Genomic DNA, 20,269 nt, shown 5'->3' on the forward strand with positions numbered 1-20,269 from the left:
ATTAACATGCAGTTAAACAAGTTTATGCATGAGACAGTCCAAAACAACTTAAACTATATACATAAATTAGACCATTTATTTTTCTTAATGTGAAATGTAATCCTTGGTTTGGATTTTAATGTTATAATGCGATTTTAATGTTATAATGTGAAGGTTTATGTTTAAAAAAATGAGCTGGCTAAATGACTCCTCCAGAAACGGTTCACACACACAGTAGTTTTCTCTTTGATGTACTGTGATATTAGAGAATGGTATCAATTCACAATACATTATTTTCCATACGGGAAATGATTAAAATAATTTAAAACATTTCTTACTTGATATTCCAGCAGACATAAGTCAAAGTATTATAGTCCAGTCTCCCATGGTTAGTCTAGTTTTATATCCTTTGATATTTCTCCTCAGACTGACTGGTATTTTCAAGTAAAATACTGCCAGTTCTTTATATTACAATAACAGCTTTGTTCCATGAGAGCATAGACTAACAAAACGCAGATTCCAAATTCAATAACAGGGAATAGAATAACTTAATCCCGCCATTGCCCGCAAGTCTCAGGTTATTTAGAAAGACACCTTATAGGTCTATATCTGCGTTCTGATATACTGTGATCCTCTAAAACAGCCGTGATTTACTTGGTCAAATTCTGTGACCTCGCAAGGAATGGTAAAAGTGGTCTCAGCTGCCATTAATCTGAGATCCGTGCCCCATACCCTGCTACTGTCGCTTATAACAACTCATTTCATACCATCTGTGTAGAAAATCAGCTTGTGGGCTTCTCCAAAATGTACCTTCTGCCTGTGTCCACCTTCGCCGTGGGCTAGTGCCTCAGTTTTTGATTATTATGCTTAACATTATTTGGATTACACTACCAGCTGTTGAGACAGGAAATCAGTTGTACTGTATATTGCTTAAAGGAATATTTCAAAATTTAATTTGAGGATTGGCACACAATGGCATATAAATTTAACTGTCGCTTCTTACAAACTACAACTGACAGGTCAAAAGCTTATCTATTAATAATCTGTTTCAGGGATTTTTTTAGCCCAATTTTTAGCAATTATCATTTCTTAACTTACCATTTGCTTTAAAGTGAGTGGAGGTGATTAATCAAAGTTTGTTTTCAGACCACATTCTCACTTTAAGGTAAATCCACTCATGAAATTGATTTAACAACAAAGCAAAAATGCGATTTGTGCACAGTTTTTTTGTTGTTGTTGAAAATATCCATTTACTGAAACACCGGCAAGCAACGGATTTTACTGTTGTTCTTCTAACCCACAGAGATACAACATTTAAATTATTCATCTGAAAACTAATAATTGTGGAAAATAGAACATATTGTTAAGAAAATGAAAAAAGTAATAATGTAATGCAGTTCTAGTACATCACTATACACTTCATAAATTAAATAATAATTTTTTTCATCATTTTTCATTTAACCAAAATCACCGGTGCTTGTCAATAGTTTAAAATCAATACAACCTGCATTGTATAGTGACTACCCTTTTTACATTTTCTTTCTTTCTTTTTATTTTTTTTATTTTCTATATATATATATATACACATATGTACACACACACACACACACACACACACACACACACACACACACACACACACACACACACACTAACAAACACAAAGACTTTTAGATTTTACACTTGGAGATGTGTAACAGCACACAGCTGTGTAGTACAACCAGCTGAGATCAGGTAACTCTATGTCCAGACTTCTGAGAGATTTTCAAGAGTCAACTGAGCTGTAGGGAAGAATAAAAAAGCCCTACATACCAGAGAGCACAGGATTTTTTCTTTTTCTTTCTTTTTCTTTCTTTCTTTCTTTCTTTCTACACAAAGCCTGCTACTTTATTTTATTTTATTACATTTCTAATGAGTTTATTTTTTATAAGTGAGGTAGCGAGCAGAAAAGTATGAACAGGTGTCTAACTTATACACCATTATTATTCACATAACAAATATAACCTCCATCACTTGCCGAGACACTGTTTTCAGTGGAATAAGTGGAATAACATGATACATCCATTACAAGGTTTCAAGGTTCATAATCTATTTATTTATTTTTAATCACGCGGGTGCTGAAAGGAAACAGAGTGAAGTGTGGTGACAATTTAAATTCAACCTCAAGATGTCTTGTTTGAACAAAGACACAAAGCTGCTACAATGCTTGAAAATCTGTTTATTTTCATCTAAGGGACAAATTAATTTGCTTTATTATATTGTACTTACATAACTTACAAAATATTAATAAAAAATGTATATAGCTAGTATTTGAAAATTTCGCTTTCCTGTTGTACTTTTATCAGCTTCTTTTGACTGATCTTTTTACACTGCACTTTAGTTGTTCTAGGGACATACACAAACGCATTGAAATATTGTTGGACACACACATTGTTAAAACTGCAAATGAGGCCTAGTGAGTTGGTCACAGCTGCCACACACATTGTATCTCATTCTGCTCTCATTGATTTAGCTTCAGTGTGTACATATAAAACATCTGTCTCTTTTTAACTAAGTTTCGAATGCCCATAATGCCAGACATTTTGTATATTGTTTGTACATTGAACGATGCTTTTTTACTTGTTCGATTTTTTTTAAGCACAATATTAACGTAAATACTTTAGAAACAATTATAGGCTACAATAATCATATGTTTCCTTTACACGGTTTCCGGTATTTTTTATACCAATCGTTTCACAGTAATTTTAAAAGCCATCTTACCTTTTTACTTTTTTTTAATGAAGAGTGTGGTAAACAGAAAAAAACGAAGGCGACAGAGTATTCCGATATCATTACAACAATTACAACGAACATAATTTTCGACTCATCTTTATAAATCATCTAAGAGTCTGTCTATATTCACACCACTCTGTATTCCCAATTGCCACAATTTTTCTACCGCATCCGCTGATAAGGCTGAATAGTTACGCTCTTGCATTGATTGACAGGTGGAACTGAATAAAATTGGGCTTTCGGGTTAGCTGGCTTGACGCTTTTATAGTCTGCCCGACCGAAATCGATTCGGGTTGATTCTTATCGTTGAAATAATATGTAAAATACCCTTTACTTATTTATAAAGCGACGTTTCCTTTCCACATTTATCCTCCAGCCGATCACACGCGGAGCTACCAAGCACCTTCCCCCCTCGTCTGACTCATTTGGTCTCGTCCATACTCGCTTAGGATTTTAGTTGTGTGTTTATGGCATCGTATTCATTCAACGGAAGGTGAAAGTCTGCCGGTCTGCGCTAGCGTCTGATATCAATGGCTTTCAGGGCTCATTTTATTTGAATGTCTGGACTTTATATAATTTCTCCCCTAAGAAACCAATGATGGATATCCTATGGATTTTATGGACATTACCCTCAGTCCTGGCTATTGAAGGTAAGACGTTTCTCCCCGTGTTTTGCGAGTCCAGCATCTTGCCGACAAACAGAGTTTACGGTCACGGCACGTTAGTTTTGAATGCCATCCAAGAAATAAGATACGAAACCGTTTTTCGCTAATTAACAACTGTGGAATGAGAGTCGGAAAAAATGAATTTTTTAAGGGTTACATTCTCCCTGACAGGAACGAAGCTATTCCTTTGATAGGGCTTGTTCTGTCAGGCAAACTATATCCTAGTAAAATCATCAAGGGTGGCTCATAAACACATTTATTTGGCAAGCATCAGATAAATGACTTTGAGTTGGAAAAATAACATATTTATCATATTTTAATATGCAGTAGGAGCATTAAAACGGCTATTTCACGTGTAGGATACGTGTGTGTGCGCGAGCCATGCACGAGATTCGCGTCCCTTATTTGTTATCATTTCTAAGGTGAAATATAAACTCAACCACTTCTATAGGCATGCTAATCTTATTTTTCTCTGTTAATATTTCTTTAACACATTCACGTGTTGTTTTGAGCTTCCGTGCAGCGGGTATTCAGAGCTGAAATGGTGATGCTGGACTCAGCAAGTTGGACAATGAAACAGGTTTCAGTGAGCATACAATTACAAAACAACCAGATACAGTCCTTTATTCACACTTACTGACCACACTTTCAGTCCCCGGCAGTTTGAAGTGTCTGTGTCCACTGAATTATGCTCAATGAATTTTAAGTAGGCATTGCTGGTATTACAGGAACCTCTTGTGGCTGTAGTTCTCAAGTTTAATGATACTTGAGTTTATTGTCATGTAATGGATGAATATATGCATACACAAATCTGGACATTTAGGCTGGACATTTTAAAACTAAGTCATTTTATTTATGTTTTTTTAAGTTATGTTATTTATGCTCAACACACAGTATGACCAACAACAGTGTAGATAATAACAATAATAAACATATCATAATACAATTAACAAATTTGGATACTCAGGCACAACTGTTTTAATTAAATAAGAGCTCAGTCACCAGCACTGCAGGACTGCTTTTTCTGTTGCTAATAAATCTTTCTTAAAAAAAAAAAATGGAGCAGTATAAACCATAACTACTTAAACATTATTATAAGTTTTTACATTTATGTTGTACTTGACTTTTCAATTTCAGATAGTTTTGAATATTAATTTTACTAATCATGTCACTTGAATAAAAAGGTTAAAATGTTGAAATATTTTCAGTGCTAAACTTAATTTGAATTGAAATGTGGCAGGCTTTTAATAATGAGTAATATGAACAGTAATTCTAATATTAATAATAAAAAAATAGAAGCCTGGGCCTTTAATGAAGGAATTAAAATAATAATAATAATACTAAAAACATTTTTTTTTCTGATTGAGCACTTATGGTCCTAAAAGGATTTTTGACCTTTTCTTTTTTGTAATGTAAATTTTGCGTTTGTCACTGTCTTCATTCTACGTAAAAGAATAAATGATGATTTTGTTCATTGTTTTCTACAGGTTCAATATTTTGTAATGAGTAGATTTTGACAACTATATACAGTATATTTCACACTCACCAGAATTAACGATGGAGTGTGTATGTACAGTATGTGTGTGTTTGTGTGTGTATATATATATATATATATATATATATATATGTGTGTGTGTGTGTGTGTGTGTGTGTGTGTGTAAATTTATGTAATATTAGTCATTATGTCTTAATGCTTTTTTCCCCCTCTAATCAAGATTTTGTTATTTTTCCTTATGGGTCGCTTAATCACAAACCCAGGAGTGATTGATCGATACACATTCTTCCTCTGACTGTCACCCTAGTTTTTCAGCCAATGGTGTTAAAGCGTTGCACTTACACATGAAAAATTAGAGAGCTGAAAAAGAGGTCAACGCTGCCTCGACCTTAAAAACAAATTGATGGCAGGCAGTAGTGGAGATGGGTCTGTGAGATTTGACGTCATCTTAAAGCCTTATACAACAGTGTTTATTCTCCTTGCTAAGTGTGTAAATTCTGTTGTGATTTTAGATGTTTTATTTCAGTTGTGATGTGGTAACTCAAATACGTTTTGCTGCCCGTTCTCTTGTGTTTAATTTATATGTACTCGTCTGTGTGAAATATATAAAGCATATCGTAGTGAAACTCAAGATATAAGATTCTGTTTCTCTGAGTCTGAGACTTCTTTAATATTAGAATAAAGTGCATCAAGTGCTTTATTTCAAGCCCAAGCGGTAATTACATTAGTGAATTTAGACAGATTTTTTTATAATAGGTGACCATAAAATATTGATCCGCTCTTCATTGTGTTCAGATGATGCTGCCAGTCTTAGGGACTTTGAAGTTTCCCTCATTTTTTTATTTACATTTTTTTAATGTCAGCTTGCATTATGCAGATGTTTGAAGTTACAGTGTAATTTAGTATTAGTTCTTGTGCCTGTGGCACAAGAAATGTATTTTGTGTCGTTTCTCTATTTCAAAGTTGTCTGATTTTGCTTTCCACCCCTTTTTTTCTGTTCTGCTTTGCTTCTCAGTTGCTTCAGTGTAATTACACAATGCTATGTGTAGGATTTTAAACAAATACATTTAAAAAAATATTTTTTACTGTATCCGCTGGATTTGCATTATGTGATTTACATATCACAATTAAATGCTTGATGGTTTTAAAATGCTATTAAGCAGGTTATCTATAGAGCCGTGGTCAAGCTGCATTTTGTTTACGACATCACAGTTGGCGTCTATTGTAAGTAGGACACCAGTCGTACAAAAGATTCCTCGCTATTTCAATATTCCCAGCATGCATTCCATTTTGCTGTCATAATGTCATGATACAACGTGACTTCTCTCTCATCTTGAGACATCCCATATGCAGCTGCGTCTGTTCCCATACTGTATACAAATATCTGAATGCTGATTATATATTAACGTGCTCTCCAACATGACGAAAATGTTTAGACATTTGTCTTTAGTAAGTTTGCGCATAATATCTACAACCTTGTTTTGTTCAAGAGTAAAAATAGCTTCTACAGCTGGGTTTAATTAGGGCCTTGATGATAATGTAGTATCACAATACTATTTTTATGACTTGTGTATATGAATATTTTCTTTTTAGTTTCTGTTTTTTGTAGTTTATCGGTCAGTTCGTCATTGTAAAGCTATCAAAATATTTCATTTGAATTTCATTTGATTCTGAAGTTACACCAATAATGCTGTTTCTCAGATTTATTTATTTTTTTTTGCTCAGCATTTTGTGCTAGTGCAAAGTTTGTTTCATCTAAGCTTTTCACAATCTATTTCAATAACACTAAACAACAGAGAGAGGGATAATTAAAGCTATTGTTTGTTAACATAGCCATTTTAGCCCTCATATCAACACTTCCACTTTGAAATGCCTGCCAAGTTTGAATAATCTACTTTCAAATGTAAATGCGTCCCGTCCGTTTCTAGCTAAACGCCGATTGTGGGCCACTGCAGCATAAGCCGACACGTAGCATTACAGTTTTTCATGCTAGTAACAAAAGGCAGAGCGTGGGGTGGAGAGGTGGTGATGGAGGTTCAGAAACAGGATTAGATAGAAGGTAAAGCGAGCGGCTGCTCTCAATCCTGTGTTTTCTCAGTCTGCTCAATGAGCAGATGCAGGGAGCTCGTCTGTACGCCAGCCTTCACAGTGGCGTTCACAAAGAATATGCCTCCATTCAGTGTCTAATCCATGCTGCCCAGGGCCCAGCTATTGTCACTTTGCATGCAAAATTTCAATTAGTGCTGGTACCAGTTGTTTCTCAAGTGAGATGGGTGTCATGTTTCGAGGGAACGGCCGAGGGCTACCTTGACCAAGCAGAAAGTCTGGAATAGCAGAAAGGCTCATGGGAAATGGGCTTTTTTTTTTTTTTTTGCAGAAATCCAGCAGCTTTTGACACAGCATGCTATCTTTGACAGTGTTGGACTTGGAGGTTTTTGTTTCACGATTGTGTCACTTCTGCACTTGCTGTGTATCTTAAGCAGGTTCTTGTGTTTGGCAACTGCCTATGCACTCAGCAATTTAAGAAATATACTATCTGTTGACAGTCACAAAAGCCGAGTCAGTCTATTTAATAAAACATGTTGGGTGGGGTTAAACTTGTCTGTCTATGTAATTATGACTGGCAATTTAGCAGAAATTTAAATCTCATTTTAGTAATGACTGCCGAACTGCACTGAATCTCACACTATCTGTAATTATTTGCATGTAATATACAGTAGGGTTACTTTGGTCTGTCCAGGCACTTTTCTGCAAGTGTGTTGAGAGTGACTCTGATGCTTACTGGAAACTCCCTTTATACTCCCTCCCTATAGAGGTGGATCAGAGGTGCTCTTTAACACATTCCTCCCTTCTGGATGAGTCCGAAAAGTTATGTCACTCCATCCAAAGAAAGGGTCACACACTCCCAGTGGAGTAGAAATCTATATCCCTTCAAACCTCAGACTAGGTTTTGAATCATAGTCTGCATTTAAAATGAAATGTTAATTATCCCAAATTTTGATATACAACCAAATTTTCTCCCAATCATTTTAATGTTCCACTTCCACCAATTATACACTAGGCTGATTCGTAGTTATTGAATATTGCTAAATACCTTTTTGGTAAGACTTTACAATAAGGTTCCATTTGTTAACTATAGTTAATGAATGAACTAACTTTGACAATGAGCAATACTTTTGTTATAGTCTTTATTAATCTTTGTGAAAGTTACAGCTGTTCATTGATAGTCCATGTTACCTCCATAATGTTAGGTCTAATAACTAACATAAATGGATACAACTTTTCATTTTAAATGTTGCAATCAATGCTTAGCAGGGTTTTTCCTGGCTCAAAATGAGGCGGAGGTGGTATCATCACCTGATCCTGATCATGTAGACATTCTTTATTGTTAAGAAAACACTCCATATCTCATTAAAATAACAAACCATATACTATTGTATTGTATATTGTTCTCAAATTCCATTCAATTTTTTTCTAGAATCTATTGTAATGGTTAAATTAGATTTTATTAGTCAAAAGGCATGTCTAATTAATTTAAATCACGGAACTTATACAATGTCACATCAGTTTATTAAAAGAAAAAAATACATGTTTAGGGCCCTATGAAATCTTTTATTTTCTGTGTTGTAGCATGTCTAATTTTATTTGAATGCATAAAAACAACTTGATTTATTCACAATTATTCTAAAAATAGCCTTATGAAATGTTTTCTTTTCCTCAGAAATTCTGTGTTGTGTATTTGTTTATCAGATGAGGGCATAAAACATTAATTTAATTTATCTTTCAATTATTGAAAATGAAACTTTATTTTTTGCAAACAAAGGGGATTTACTATTAAAGGGGTCATATGATACAGTTTGAAGTTTTCCTTTCTCTTTGGAGTATTACAAGCTGTTTGTGAATAGATACGATCCCTAAAGTCGCAAAGACTAAAGTCTAATACCCAAAGAGATATTCTTTATAAAAGTTAAGATTCATCCACGCCCTCCTAAAACAGGCCCCCACATGTCTACGTCACTCGGCCAATCACAACGCACTGGATCAGCGCACACCTCACTTTTCAGAACGATGAGATTTGTAAATATCAACACGTTCAGAGGGCGGGGCATAGAGGAGAAACAATAATGTTCAGTATGTGGAAAATAATGTGTTTTTGAACTGCAAAAACACATTTCATTACACCAAATAATGTTATTTTTTAGCAATGTTATTAACATATTATATATGTTATTTTTCCAAATATGAACTAAAAGCTCTAGTGACCCTTGCACGTGACTGCCTGCCTGAGTTTTGTCGACAACCAGAGGCGGCACAAAATTTGGCAGCCACCTCATAATTCTCTATGCAGGAAAATCCTACTTAGTATTTTTGTTATTGTTAGTTTATGCTGTTAACTGTTATTAATTAATGTAAACAAATGTAAACAAATGGTACTTTTTTTTTGTAGTGTTACCTCCATTTGTCCTATTTTTACTGAAAATTACATTATTTTTCCTAGCATTCTAGTTTGTTCTTTGACATTAAATTGATAACTTCATCTTGGTTCCTCTGACTACCCACCCTGATTGACAAAAAGTAATTACAATTTATTCTCTTACTATATATGATTATTGAAATGTAAGGTAATGGCCAGGTATCATATATTTTGCACTTTGCACTTTGCACATTTGAAAGTTGCCCAAATTAGTTTTTTCCCCCCACACATGTACAATAACCTATCGGTTGCAGATATCAAAGGGAGAAAAATGAATCGATTGAAATTGCATTTCTTCTTTTAATGCTCATTTAAAAATGTCTAGCTTGTCTGCTAATCTGAACAATGTCTGAAACTTTGTATTTCAAACACTTCCTGTGTTTATTTTTCCTCTTCATGATAAATTGCTTGTTGTCTCAATGTTGCTTTGGATAAAAAATATACTTAGCTATTTCTATGCTTGTTTACACATTATCTGAAAGCTGGAGAACCGTATCCTTTACTCATAACAATAACATGGCAGTTTTACCATTACCTGAGCTTGGCTGACTTTAATGTTTGTGTAGAGAGAGGACAAATGAGGGTCTGCTACAAAATACGAAGGTCATGTGGGATTTTCTAAGACAGCTAAATGATAGCTGTGTTTTTCTACCTTGAGGTGATAATTGTTTCAATCTGCAGTACAAGACGAGGCTCAGGCAGTGGTTCAGTACAGAGCTAGAGAGACTTTACATATGCATATTTTAATCACGGCATACTTAGATCATTTAATCTATGTTCGTGCATAGATTAATGCATCCTAATCAATCTGTTTATATACATCTAAGTGCTTACTGGTGGATAAGAATGGCTCTTTCTCATTCCCATTGGCCTAGTTTGCGAGAACGTTTATCTTTACTGTAACCAAATGCAGAGCAAACTGTCTCCTGCAATTTACTAAGCATTCTGCAAAACACATTCAAAATGAAATATGCAGGCAGTCCTTTACTCCTTTGAGCTGTGAGCAATGCAATTACTCATGCATATGAGAGCTTCCATTGTTCGTTCTATGTTTGTGTAGCTATAATAATACGCCCAGTTAAAAGGTGGTCTTGGGGGATGAACATCCGTCACACACGTCATACTGCAAGTGATCCTAGACCTCAAGCATGTTGTAACATCACAAGGAGTATGTTGGATGTCACATTTATGATGTTGGAGTATTTTTTTTTTTTTTTTTATATAGATTTTTGTTCAGTTCATATAGACCCCTGAATGTGATTTTTACTGTACATTAGGCTTGTGGCACTGGGAGTAATTTAGCTAATTAAGTTTCAGTTGGCTGGTTGTCTTAAGGGTCTAATTAAAGGAGCATAATTGCATAAAACCAGACCTCGTCTTGTGCAAGCAAGACCACTTTAACCACTGTTACATGACCATTGGTATTTTTGGGAATCGAAAAAAGTTTAACAAATTAGTATACACATCAATCACTTTTTAATAGCATTTTTGATAGCTGCAATCCTATGCACTTGATACTGGAATATTGGATCATTGTCACATTCACTCAAGTAGCCAATTATAAAATAAGGGCAAAGGAACAAACAAACAAGCAGATGAATCATCCTGCCTGCACCTGTGATGTAATGCAAATGATTCTTAGATGATGTCGTTAACACTAACTTTTCTATTGATGTTATAATTATAATATATATATATATATATATATATATATATATATATATATATATATATATATATATATATATATATATAATATAGGCATAATTTACTATTAAATATTAAAGTTCAACATTTACCCACCCTCATGTCATGTCGTTAAACCTGTATGATTTTCTTTCCAAACAGTAAACGTCAATAGTGTTTAGTTTTATTTTTACTGAATTCTGTTTTCCATTAATTTTCTGGATTCCATTTTAATTGTTTAATTAAATATTAATAATCCCACGCATCTCTAATTAATTAATTTTATAAAAAAATTAAGAATTTTTATTTTAATTGTCATTTCTTGCCCAGAAATACTTTTGTGTTGTGTATTTTTATTTTTCTGCTAAATAAAATCAGCTAAATTATTATTATTATTATTTGTAAATATTCCTAATTATAATTTTTTTGCGATGGGTTGTTGTGAAGACCTTTAGGTTTGTAGATGATAGTTTTTCTCAAAAGTAACTAAAAGTAAAATGCTGAAAACAACGGGAGCAAGGTATGTGTATAGTAAACGAAACCGTGCATCTGCACCATTTATTCATGCAGAACATGCAGGATTCATATTTAAATGGTATTTTTACGACTTAGTATTAACTGACACCAGTCCATTTCACGTTTTGATTTAAGTGTACTGACCTACTTTTGATGTATTCATCCAAAGTTTAGCAGATTCTGTGATATTCAATGTTATACAGTAAATTAATTCTTTTATGATTGGACTCCGTGATTCTGCATCGCAGAAATCATAGGGCCCTAGAAAAAGGTTTGGAATGAGACGAGGGTGTGTAAAATGACTCTTTTCATTTTTGGGTGAATTGTTCATTTAAGAACAATCTTCATGAGCTAAATTAGTGAAAATTGTGTGTTCTTGCAGTAGGTCAGACCTTGTTCGCACACACTATTAAACATCTGCCTTCCATCAAGGCGTTCAACAAACACAATTCCTCTGAACTGGTGCAGCGCTGCTCTGTGTCTCCCAGAGTACAGTCTGTCTTCAGAGATAAAGACAGGCTGATTGCATCCTCATCTGCATCACAAAGAGAAGCTGCATTCACCTGAACTGCTGCACACACTTGACGTCTCCTGGCATTTCCGCAGCCGCAACGTGTCTGCCAGGTTTTGACTGCACACATCCTCTCTCTCAGTCTGGGGGGCTGACGGCTTGACTTTTACAGGCTCCTTGGGGATGTGACCCATGGTCCTGTTATAACTCAGCCTGATGTTATTGCTTTCATCCTTGTCAATGGCAAACACAGCAACGGTCTCTGACCACTGTGACGCTGACTCTTCCATTGCACAGGGCTGGGTCACAACATGCACTCACAAGCGGAAAGCTTCCTCATCCTAGAAGTGAGTGCAAGGGTCTCTGTTAGCCACAGGATGCCTTTCTGTTTTTTCACTGCGTCCAGACTCCTGAATGCTTTGATGGATGCCTTGCAGTCTTTGTCCCTCAGAGGACTGTACTTGTTGAGAGGCGAATTCCTGCTATTTTCATAATTAAACAAACTGTGAATTCTCTGCATTCCGGTCAATCGAACTGTAAGCAGGGGAATAAGCAGCCAAGTTAGGTTAATTTGCTTAAGTATAAACATTCATTGATTGCTACCGCAGTATTTTGCCTTGATGCCTATTCCTTCCACACTAGTGCTGAATTACACTCCTCACTTGGTTGTTTTCCGCAAGAATCAGACTAGTTTGGCAGTGCAATGTGAGCTGGAACAAACGCAGTTTTGGGCTATGTGTCAGCCTCCTCCTTACAGGATTAACACCCGTACTCCATTCCCAAGCCACCTGTGATTTTTTCATGGCTAATCTAAGTTTGCATGCTACGGCCCCTGTGGTGACAGAATTATGTTGAAATAATATGTAGGGGGTCCAATTGCCACTTTCCTGTTTCGCTTAATAAAGTACAATTTGAAATTAAATACAGCCATTTGACTTCCCTTTGCTTGAGTTTAGAAATTCTGCATTAGTGGATGCCCAGGCTGTTTTTGACAGGCCGAGCTAATCAAAATTACCTGTAGCTGAAAAGCTAAGTGCACCACAGAGAAAAAAGTGTTACCATGGAGCTATTTGTTTGCATATAATTGCATTAGCTTGGCACCGAGGGAATTAGCAGAGATAATAGAGCGATTTGGCCCATAGCTGTGACTTGACTGCACTCGGAAAGGGCGGGCGGGTAAACCTCTGTTGTATTCCTATTAATTCATAAGTAATATGAACCCATCAGAAAGTCTGTGATCCTTTGTTGTTCTGACTTGAAGTCGAGATCACAGCATCATAATAGATGGCATGATTAAATGTTTATGAATTGCTGAATGTTTAATAATTGTATGTTTCCTTACAGCATCTACATTGGTAAGCCTCACATCGGCCACTAGAAAAGAATAGAATACAATAATTCCAAGCTGGAATTGAAGGTGAGGGGATCAAGAAGTTTTAAGCCAAGGCCAGGGGTCACAGTAACAGAAGAGTAATGTTATGTTGTATTATGTGTCGAGCAGCTGCAGTCCAAATTAGTTGAGACTGACCCATGGTGGACTGCTTTAACTATTCTTTGAATTATCTCTGTTAAGCACTGTGGTTGGGTTAAGCTTAGCAAGGGGCAGCAGGTGGGTGTGATGGTCAATACAATTAGTGAGCTTCTTTTTTTTTCTTAATAAATGTGTCTAGACATTGAACCTCTCTTTTGGAACCCTCCCAAATATTGTCCTATGTACAGTCATAAGGATACCTGCAGTCAGGGTCCAAATCTAACATTTACCAAGCGCCAAATGCAAATAAAAATGGTAAACCTGCCAGTTGGCTACTGACAATATTAAAAACTTCATACTTTTTATAATATGAAATAATATGCCTAATGTTCATTGCTTTAAACCAAGCTATAAAATGAAAACAATCACATGCCTTCATGTTTTTGTGTGACAAATGCAGTTTTATGTATGACAGAGAGTGGCTGATCTTGTTTATAGTTCTGTAAGTGATGTCTCGCTCTGTGTTTTTGCCAAATGATGGTAAATACAGTTTCATGGCCTACTTAAAAAAATATTTATGGCCATGCATTTTCTCAGTTTTACCCATTTACTGGCTGGGGTGGCAAAAAGTTAATTTTGGATCCTCATCAGCATTCATTTATTCAAAGACATTCATTTGACGTTCCAAGAAAATATGGATAAAAGATGTCTTTCGAACGACAAACAACTCATTATCTGAGCTTCAACACATCAATTAGAGTGCAGCAGCAACAATCAGTGGAAAATATAAGGCCTCAACAATGAAAGGTCATTTTGTTTCTATTTTCAAATGCAGACACATTTAATCGTAAAATAGCTTTTGGAATCAACTCTTCAGAACTAAAATGAAAAGGACAAAGAAAACACATTGCCAATTTTTTTATATTATTATTATTTGGAGTGTGTCCGATATAGATTTTTCTTTTTAGTCAAGTTACTGAGATATGTGTCCACTGGGATTGGTTAAACAATGTCTGGAAAAGTTGTATCCATGAAGTAACACTGCTTGCAGAAACAGGAGCGCAATATGTGGTATAGCAAAGAGTGATTACTATTTTCCATACCTTCAACCAGCTCTACCTTTCAGATAATAATCATCATGGATCATCCAGGCAGGCAGCTGGAAAATCTATACAGCCTCCCAAGGGAATAAATGTGAAGAGGAGGATGTGACTGAGGCGGTTTTATGAAAATGAATAAGTCATGTGATGGCGTTAATGTGCAGAATGTTATTTTTCACACTGCATATGTTGAATGCCGTTTTTATCTGACACTAACACAAGATGTCATGTGCATGGATTTAGCTAGGCTGTCAGTTCTAATCATTACCCACAATCCATCAGCATCAAGCTCAGCAACAGTGACTGTGCAAATACACTGCAGGGCAATGACTTTTACGCTCAGGTCATATAGAATAATCTATAAATGAGATCGATTCAGTGTGGATTTTATCAGTGTTTTCATTGTAGACATCTCTGCCACCTGCGCTGTTCATCACGAGTCAAGTGTGCCTAATCAGTCTAGGAAAATAAACAATACCACCCAGCCAATTTCCCCTGTTTATGATACCCCATCCCCATAGGAGTGGCCCAGCATATCAATTACAACATTGAGCGACCTGATTTCTCCTTTGTTAAAAACCCTTCAGAGTCAAAATTGAGAAAACACAGCTCTGTGTTTGATGAATGAGACTTACGCTGGCTTGACTGTCATACGTTTAGATCTTTTAAGACTTGGCTCTGTTAAGATTGTATTAAGGTTATTATCACCCTTTAAAACTCCTTCCTTTGATTTCTCGCCATGTGCCGTTTTACTAGTCCAAGTAAGTAATTTATATGAAACAGAGCTTTTCTTTGTGCTCCCTTTTGGCAAGGTGGCTATGCATTATATTAATCAGTCTAGGGGTATTTTTTTAATTATTAGCTAATTTAAACAGTAGCCGTTGATTAAGCGAGAACATAAATCTGCATCTGATGTTTCTGGTGGGCTTAGAGTGAATTATCAAGAGCCGCCCCCAAAACTCAACATACATTGTAGAGTTGATGACATGAAGGCGTCTTCCCACTGCAGGCCTGCCTCTTGATACATCTGCACTCTCTCTGCGGCCTGTGGTGATGTGTGGCAGACACGTTGCATGTATGCAGTAACCGTACGAGTCCGTCGATGGCCTTTTTTCTCATCAGAGGGGCCCGCCTCATAGAGTGATTGGAAAAACGTGTTCTTGATTACACAGTTTGAGTACAGAACATGTCAGGGTTTTTACCTAAATGTCCCTCTCCTCTATGTGCTGCTAGGGTTTTGAGTGATAGGGCTGGAAGGGCCACTTATTCCAAAAACCCCTTTTGTCGGGGATGAAGAATGGGCCCATGCTTTTTCTGAAACATACCGCTCTTTGTGGGGACCATATGGCTCGGGCTGTTGCGTGGTGATATATGGCTGCCGGAGCACCTGCAGGATCACACTGGGAGTTGGATTAGGGCATGAGGTGTGAACACCAGGTCAGGGGCACAGCTAGCCTTTGAACTACATGGCCACACCTCAACTGTATCTGACATATAGTCAGGTGACTCAAATTATCATACCGATTATTGCTCATTATGGTTCCCTGTATAAGTCAAGTTAAATGACTGATGTGCTTTCTCTTTAATTGCTAAAAAATTGTTGGATAGCTAACACCGAACATTTATTGACATTCACATAATATTGACATTTACATTTTGATATTGTTTGACACCTTTAAACTTTTTTGGATTTGTATCCTCAGCCCTTTGCCAAGATGGCTGGCACACTGATGGCCTCCATACTTTTCAAAAGCTTTTAAAATGGTAGCAAACAGATTGTGCATCTGTCGTTTTCTACCGTGGTCTGCCAATTTGTTACTGCCTCATACAGACTGCTCATTTCATACAGTGGTATAAACCTATTGCTTTACAAATCAATCTGAAAGCCTCAGCTCAGAAATTGTTCAATGAAGTAAAAAGCCTGTAATTGAAAGGGAAATAACAAAAAAAGGAGGCTTTCTTTTAGGTTGCAGATATGGTTTATTTTTAGTGTGTAGCCGCAGATTTATCTTGCAGTATTAACTTCATACTTAGGAATAAACAAACCATTAATGATGTCTAAAGCATAACTTCTGTCTTTTAGAGCCTGCAGATAAGTTAATACTACCCCAACAAATGCCACTTAAATAAAAAACCTTTATCACATTTGTCTCCATTGGACCATGTGTCATTGTTCACTTTAAAGAAGATGACTGAAGTTTATGTAGTTTGATAGACCTAGGAAAATTGAATTTTTTGACAATATAAGTGTGAATTTTCTTACTTTTCAATTATAGTCAGTTGTCCAAAGTGCTGATTCAGCATAAAATAAAGATTTGAATATAAAGCTCATACTGTTGGAACTTGTTCAGTCAGTGAAAACAAATGGCAAAAAATGTAAACACTGAAAATATTTATTGTGCAGTTCAAAATGGCTTTAAAATTGCATCTTCAGACTTTTCCCTTGAGAAAACTCTGCTTTTTTAGGCCACAATTGCTTATTTATTGGTCATTGTTGAAGCAATGCTGAAAATGAAAAAGCCATGCAACACATACTAAAGTATAGGTCTGCAAAAAAAAAAAAAAAAAAAATTATAATAGTGGTGTTCATCTACATCTAAGCTTTTGTTGGCCACAGACAGCCATTATGATACCCCCATTAGCTGAATCTATAAATTTACTGACAATGATGTGCTGACATGCATGCAACAGTTGGCATATGGTAGCTGTCCATCATTTTTAATTAAGCAGTTAAATATAACTCTTCATGTAGTATTTGCAGCCCTCTAGACACATGTCCCATTAGTCAGATATATTGGTCAGATACTATTTTTCATGTGTTTAACATATGTAGTGTACAGCATCAGACACTGCTGCCTAAAGTCATTAGAAGCCAATGAGCCTTTCTCATACGCATTTTAAAAGCAAACATGTGCTTCACTGCACAAATGTACTCTGTTTGTGTATTCAAGACTGTTTCCACGATGCAGTGCTCTATGAAAAAAACCTTTTTAGAAGGAAAGTCACTTATTGGGTCATTTTTGATTTTTATCAGCCACTTGTTACTTGCCAACAGTAAATTGCATTCAGGTTCTTCCATCCAAGTCATCAGTCAAGACTATTAAATAAAGACCTTTTCAGACCAGACAAACATTTGTTCACAATACTCTCTGTAGAGTTCAAAACGATTGATTTCACATTGTTGATTGGTTCAGTTTTACAAACTTGTATCATTTCTATAAAGTTCCAGTATTTGCTATTTAACGGTTCTATTAGAAAATTAGCCACACATTCCAGAATAATCTGATCATTATAGAAACATAAGGGGCTGAAGTAGAAAGTCAAATAGAGTTACCCTAGCCTAAAATTTTGCATTTTAAGAAATAAACAATGTTATTTAGCCTTTTTATAAACTGTTTTTCCTTTAAGGACATTAGATGGACATAAGTTTGTTTTTCCAATACAGTTCCTGGAGGCATTTGTCAGGAATATTGTTTTTAAAGCATAGCTAGTTCAGAAATGCTGGCATGTACATGCATACACAAAATACAAATTGATTTTCTTTAAACTCATGCAGCATCAAGTGGTTCAGATCACTCTTAATGAGCTTGATGATAAGCACATGTCGTTGGCATAGATCTGCTGCACATCATAAATAATGCCTGCTTTTAGAAGGCCATGTTTTTTGAATAATGGATGGAGACCTTGGTTGGCAGCACTCCTGCTTCTCCTAATGGATCCATGTTTAACCTTTTTATCCTTTGGCAAGTTCAAAACACTCTAACAGAACATTCCGATGGGAAGCTGGCAGCCCAGGGAAGCTAGGGTAAGGTTGGTCTTTTCTAAATTCAGGGAGCCTATTGTTTAATGGTCTGGTTTACACTCCACTCGAGAGGTGAAAACTGCTTCAGGTGTGAACACAAAGAATCTACTCATTCGATTTTTTTTCTTGCACTGTTTTGGTTTGCTGCTGGCACCCTCTAGATGGCATCTTCAAATCCTTAAAACCAAGAAGAGAGAAGAGTCTTAAGCTGCCTCACTTGAGTTGTGTAGCTGGAGGGCAATGCTCAGTGACCTCTTAGAAAACACAATCCACTACACTCCAAGATGGGCACTCAGCTGCCACCTCAATCTCCATTGTTGGGTCTCTATCCACTCTCTGTTCTTTGGAAATCGAGCTCTTTTCCGCCCTCTCTTTCTTTCACATTCAGTCTTCTAGGGAGGAGAAACAGGAGACGCGATCTAAGTGAAACTGCTTCATTGCTTCTGTTTTTTTGTTCTCATTCTGCTTATGTAAAGAGTGAAATATTAACAGGACTAGGCCGATGTGGCTGGATCAATGCGAAGGAAACATTACTTGTCATTCTGCTTTGTATTAAGACCTCATCAGTGCCAAAAGATTTAAGAGCTTTGGCTCAAGATGTCGGTTTAGGAACGATTTCGCCCAGGGCCATCGAGGAACATGTGTTCGCTTTGAGGGACTGGAGCCAGATGTGGGAGTCTTTAGTGCTTCAGGTTTCCTCTCACCTTCCATGTGTTAAAGCTGCCAGACAGGCAAATGAACCAGAAAGGCAATTGCACAAAACAAAGGAGAGAAAGCAAGAAGGGAAAAAGAGGAGGAGACCAAAGAAAGAAAGAAAGGAAAAAGGCAGGCTCTGTCCGTCCTATGGGGTTGACACATTCCCAGTCGTGGCTGTAGAGAATTGTGTTTGCGCATGTGTCGGGAAGGATTACAGGTGGAGAATGACAATCATCCAGGCTCCACGGCAAACCTGCCTGCTCTTTCTTGTGTGTGTGTGTGTGTGTGTCAGGCAAAACAGCGGAGGGCCTTCCTCCCGAGAAAGGTTTAGACACAGGGTTGAAATCCTCCTCTAGGGAAGGGTGGTAAGAACACGCACTGTTCGATCAAAGCACCCTGTGAATTAATTAACTCACCATGCATTATTCAACACATTTTCAACCGCTATAGTCATAATAGTGTTTCTCCACTCCTCTGGGGAACAAAAGAACCCACATTATGTCAGATAATGCAGAGGCATCCGTGGTCTCCAGAGGAAACTGCCCAAAGATTTTTTCTGCCTGTAATGTGCAGTCCTCCTGTTTATGAAGAGTTGGGGGGTTCTAGCACTTTATCACCGAATTACATATTTTCATTTTATTATTATATATATATTTTTTTTGTTCAGATGTTTTCATTAAGTTATGCTATGGGAAAGATGAAAATTCACAATTAGCTCAAAAAACAAAGTGATTAGTCTGGGCAGGCAGGGCTATTTGTCTTTCTGTGTGTTATATCTGTTTGAATTAAAATTCTGATTTTGAATTGTTTTCAGTGATTTTTACATGCATAGTTATTAATCATTCTTCTTCTTCAGCTTATTTATATTAGTAGTCCAACCCCAAAGAATAGTGTATGATATTCTCACATTTTACACACACACACACACACACACACACACACACACACACACACACACACACACACACACACACACACACACACACACACACACACACACACACACACACACACACAATGATTAAATATCCTATGATAGGTCTACATTTTTATAAATGGAATATATTTACCTTTCACAGCCATGCTGATTTTATCATGGTAG

General features: G+C 36.3%; 1 protein-coding gene across 2 annotated transcripts in view; it reads left to right on the top strand.

Annotated features, from left to right (window-relative positions):
* Positions 1 to 3,215: 3,215 nt before the first annotated feature.
* The window catches only part of LOC132126263 (ephrin type-B receptor 2), a 149,716-nt gene continuing 132,662 nt past the window's right edge, over positions 3,216 to 20,269 (top strand). For both annotated transcript variants that reach the window (XM_059537404.1, XM_059537405.1), the window contains exon 1: positions 3,216 to 3,401. In XM_059537404.1, coding sequence (XP_059393387.1) covers positions 3,347 to 3,401 — 55 coding nt within the window. In that variant the 5' untranslated portion in view covers positions 3,216 to 3,346. The remainder of the gene's footprint in view (positions 3,402 to 20,269) is intronic.

The sequence above is a fragment of the Carassius carassius genome, chromosome 44 (assembly GCF_963082965.1).
Source record: "Carassius carassius chromosome 44, fCarCar2.1, whole genome shotgun sequence".
Lineage (NCBI taxonomy): Eukaryota > Metazoa > Chordata > Actinopteri > Cypriniformes > Cyprinidae > Carassius > Carassius carassius.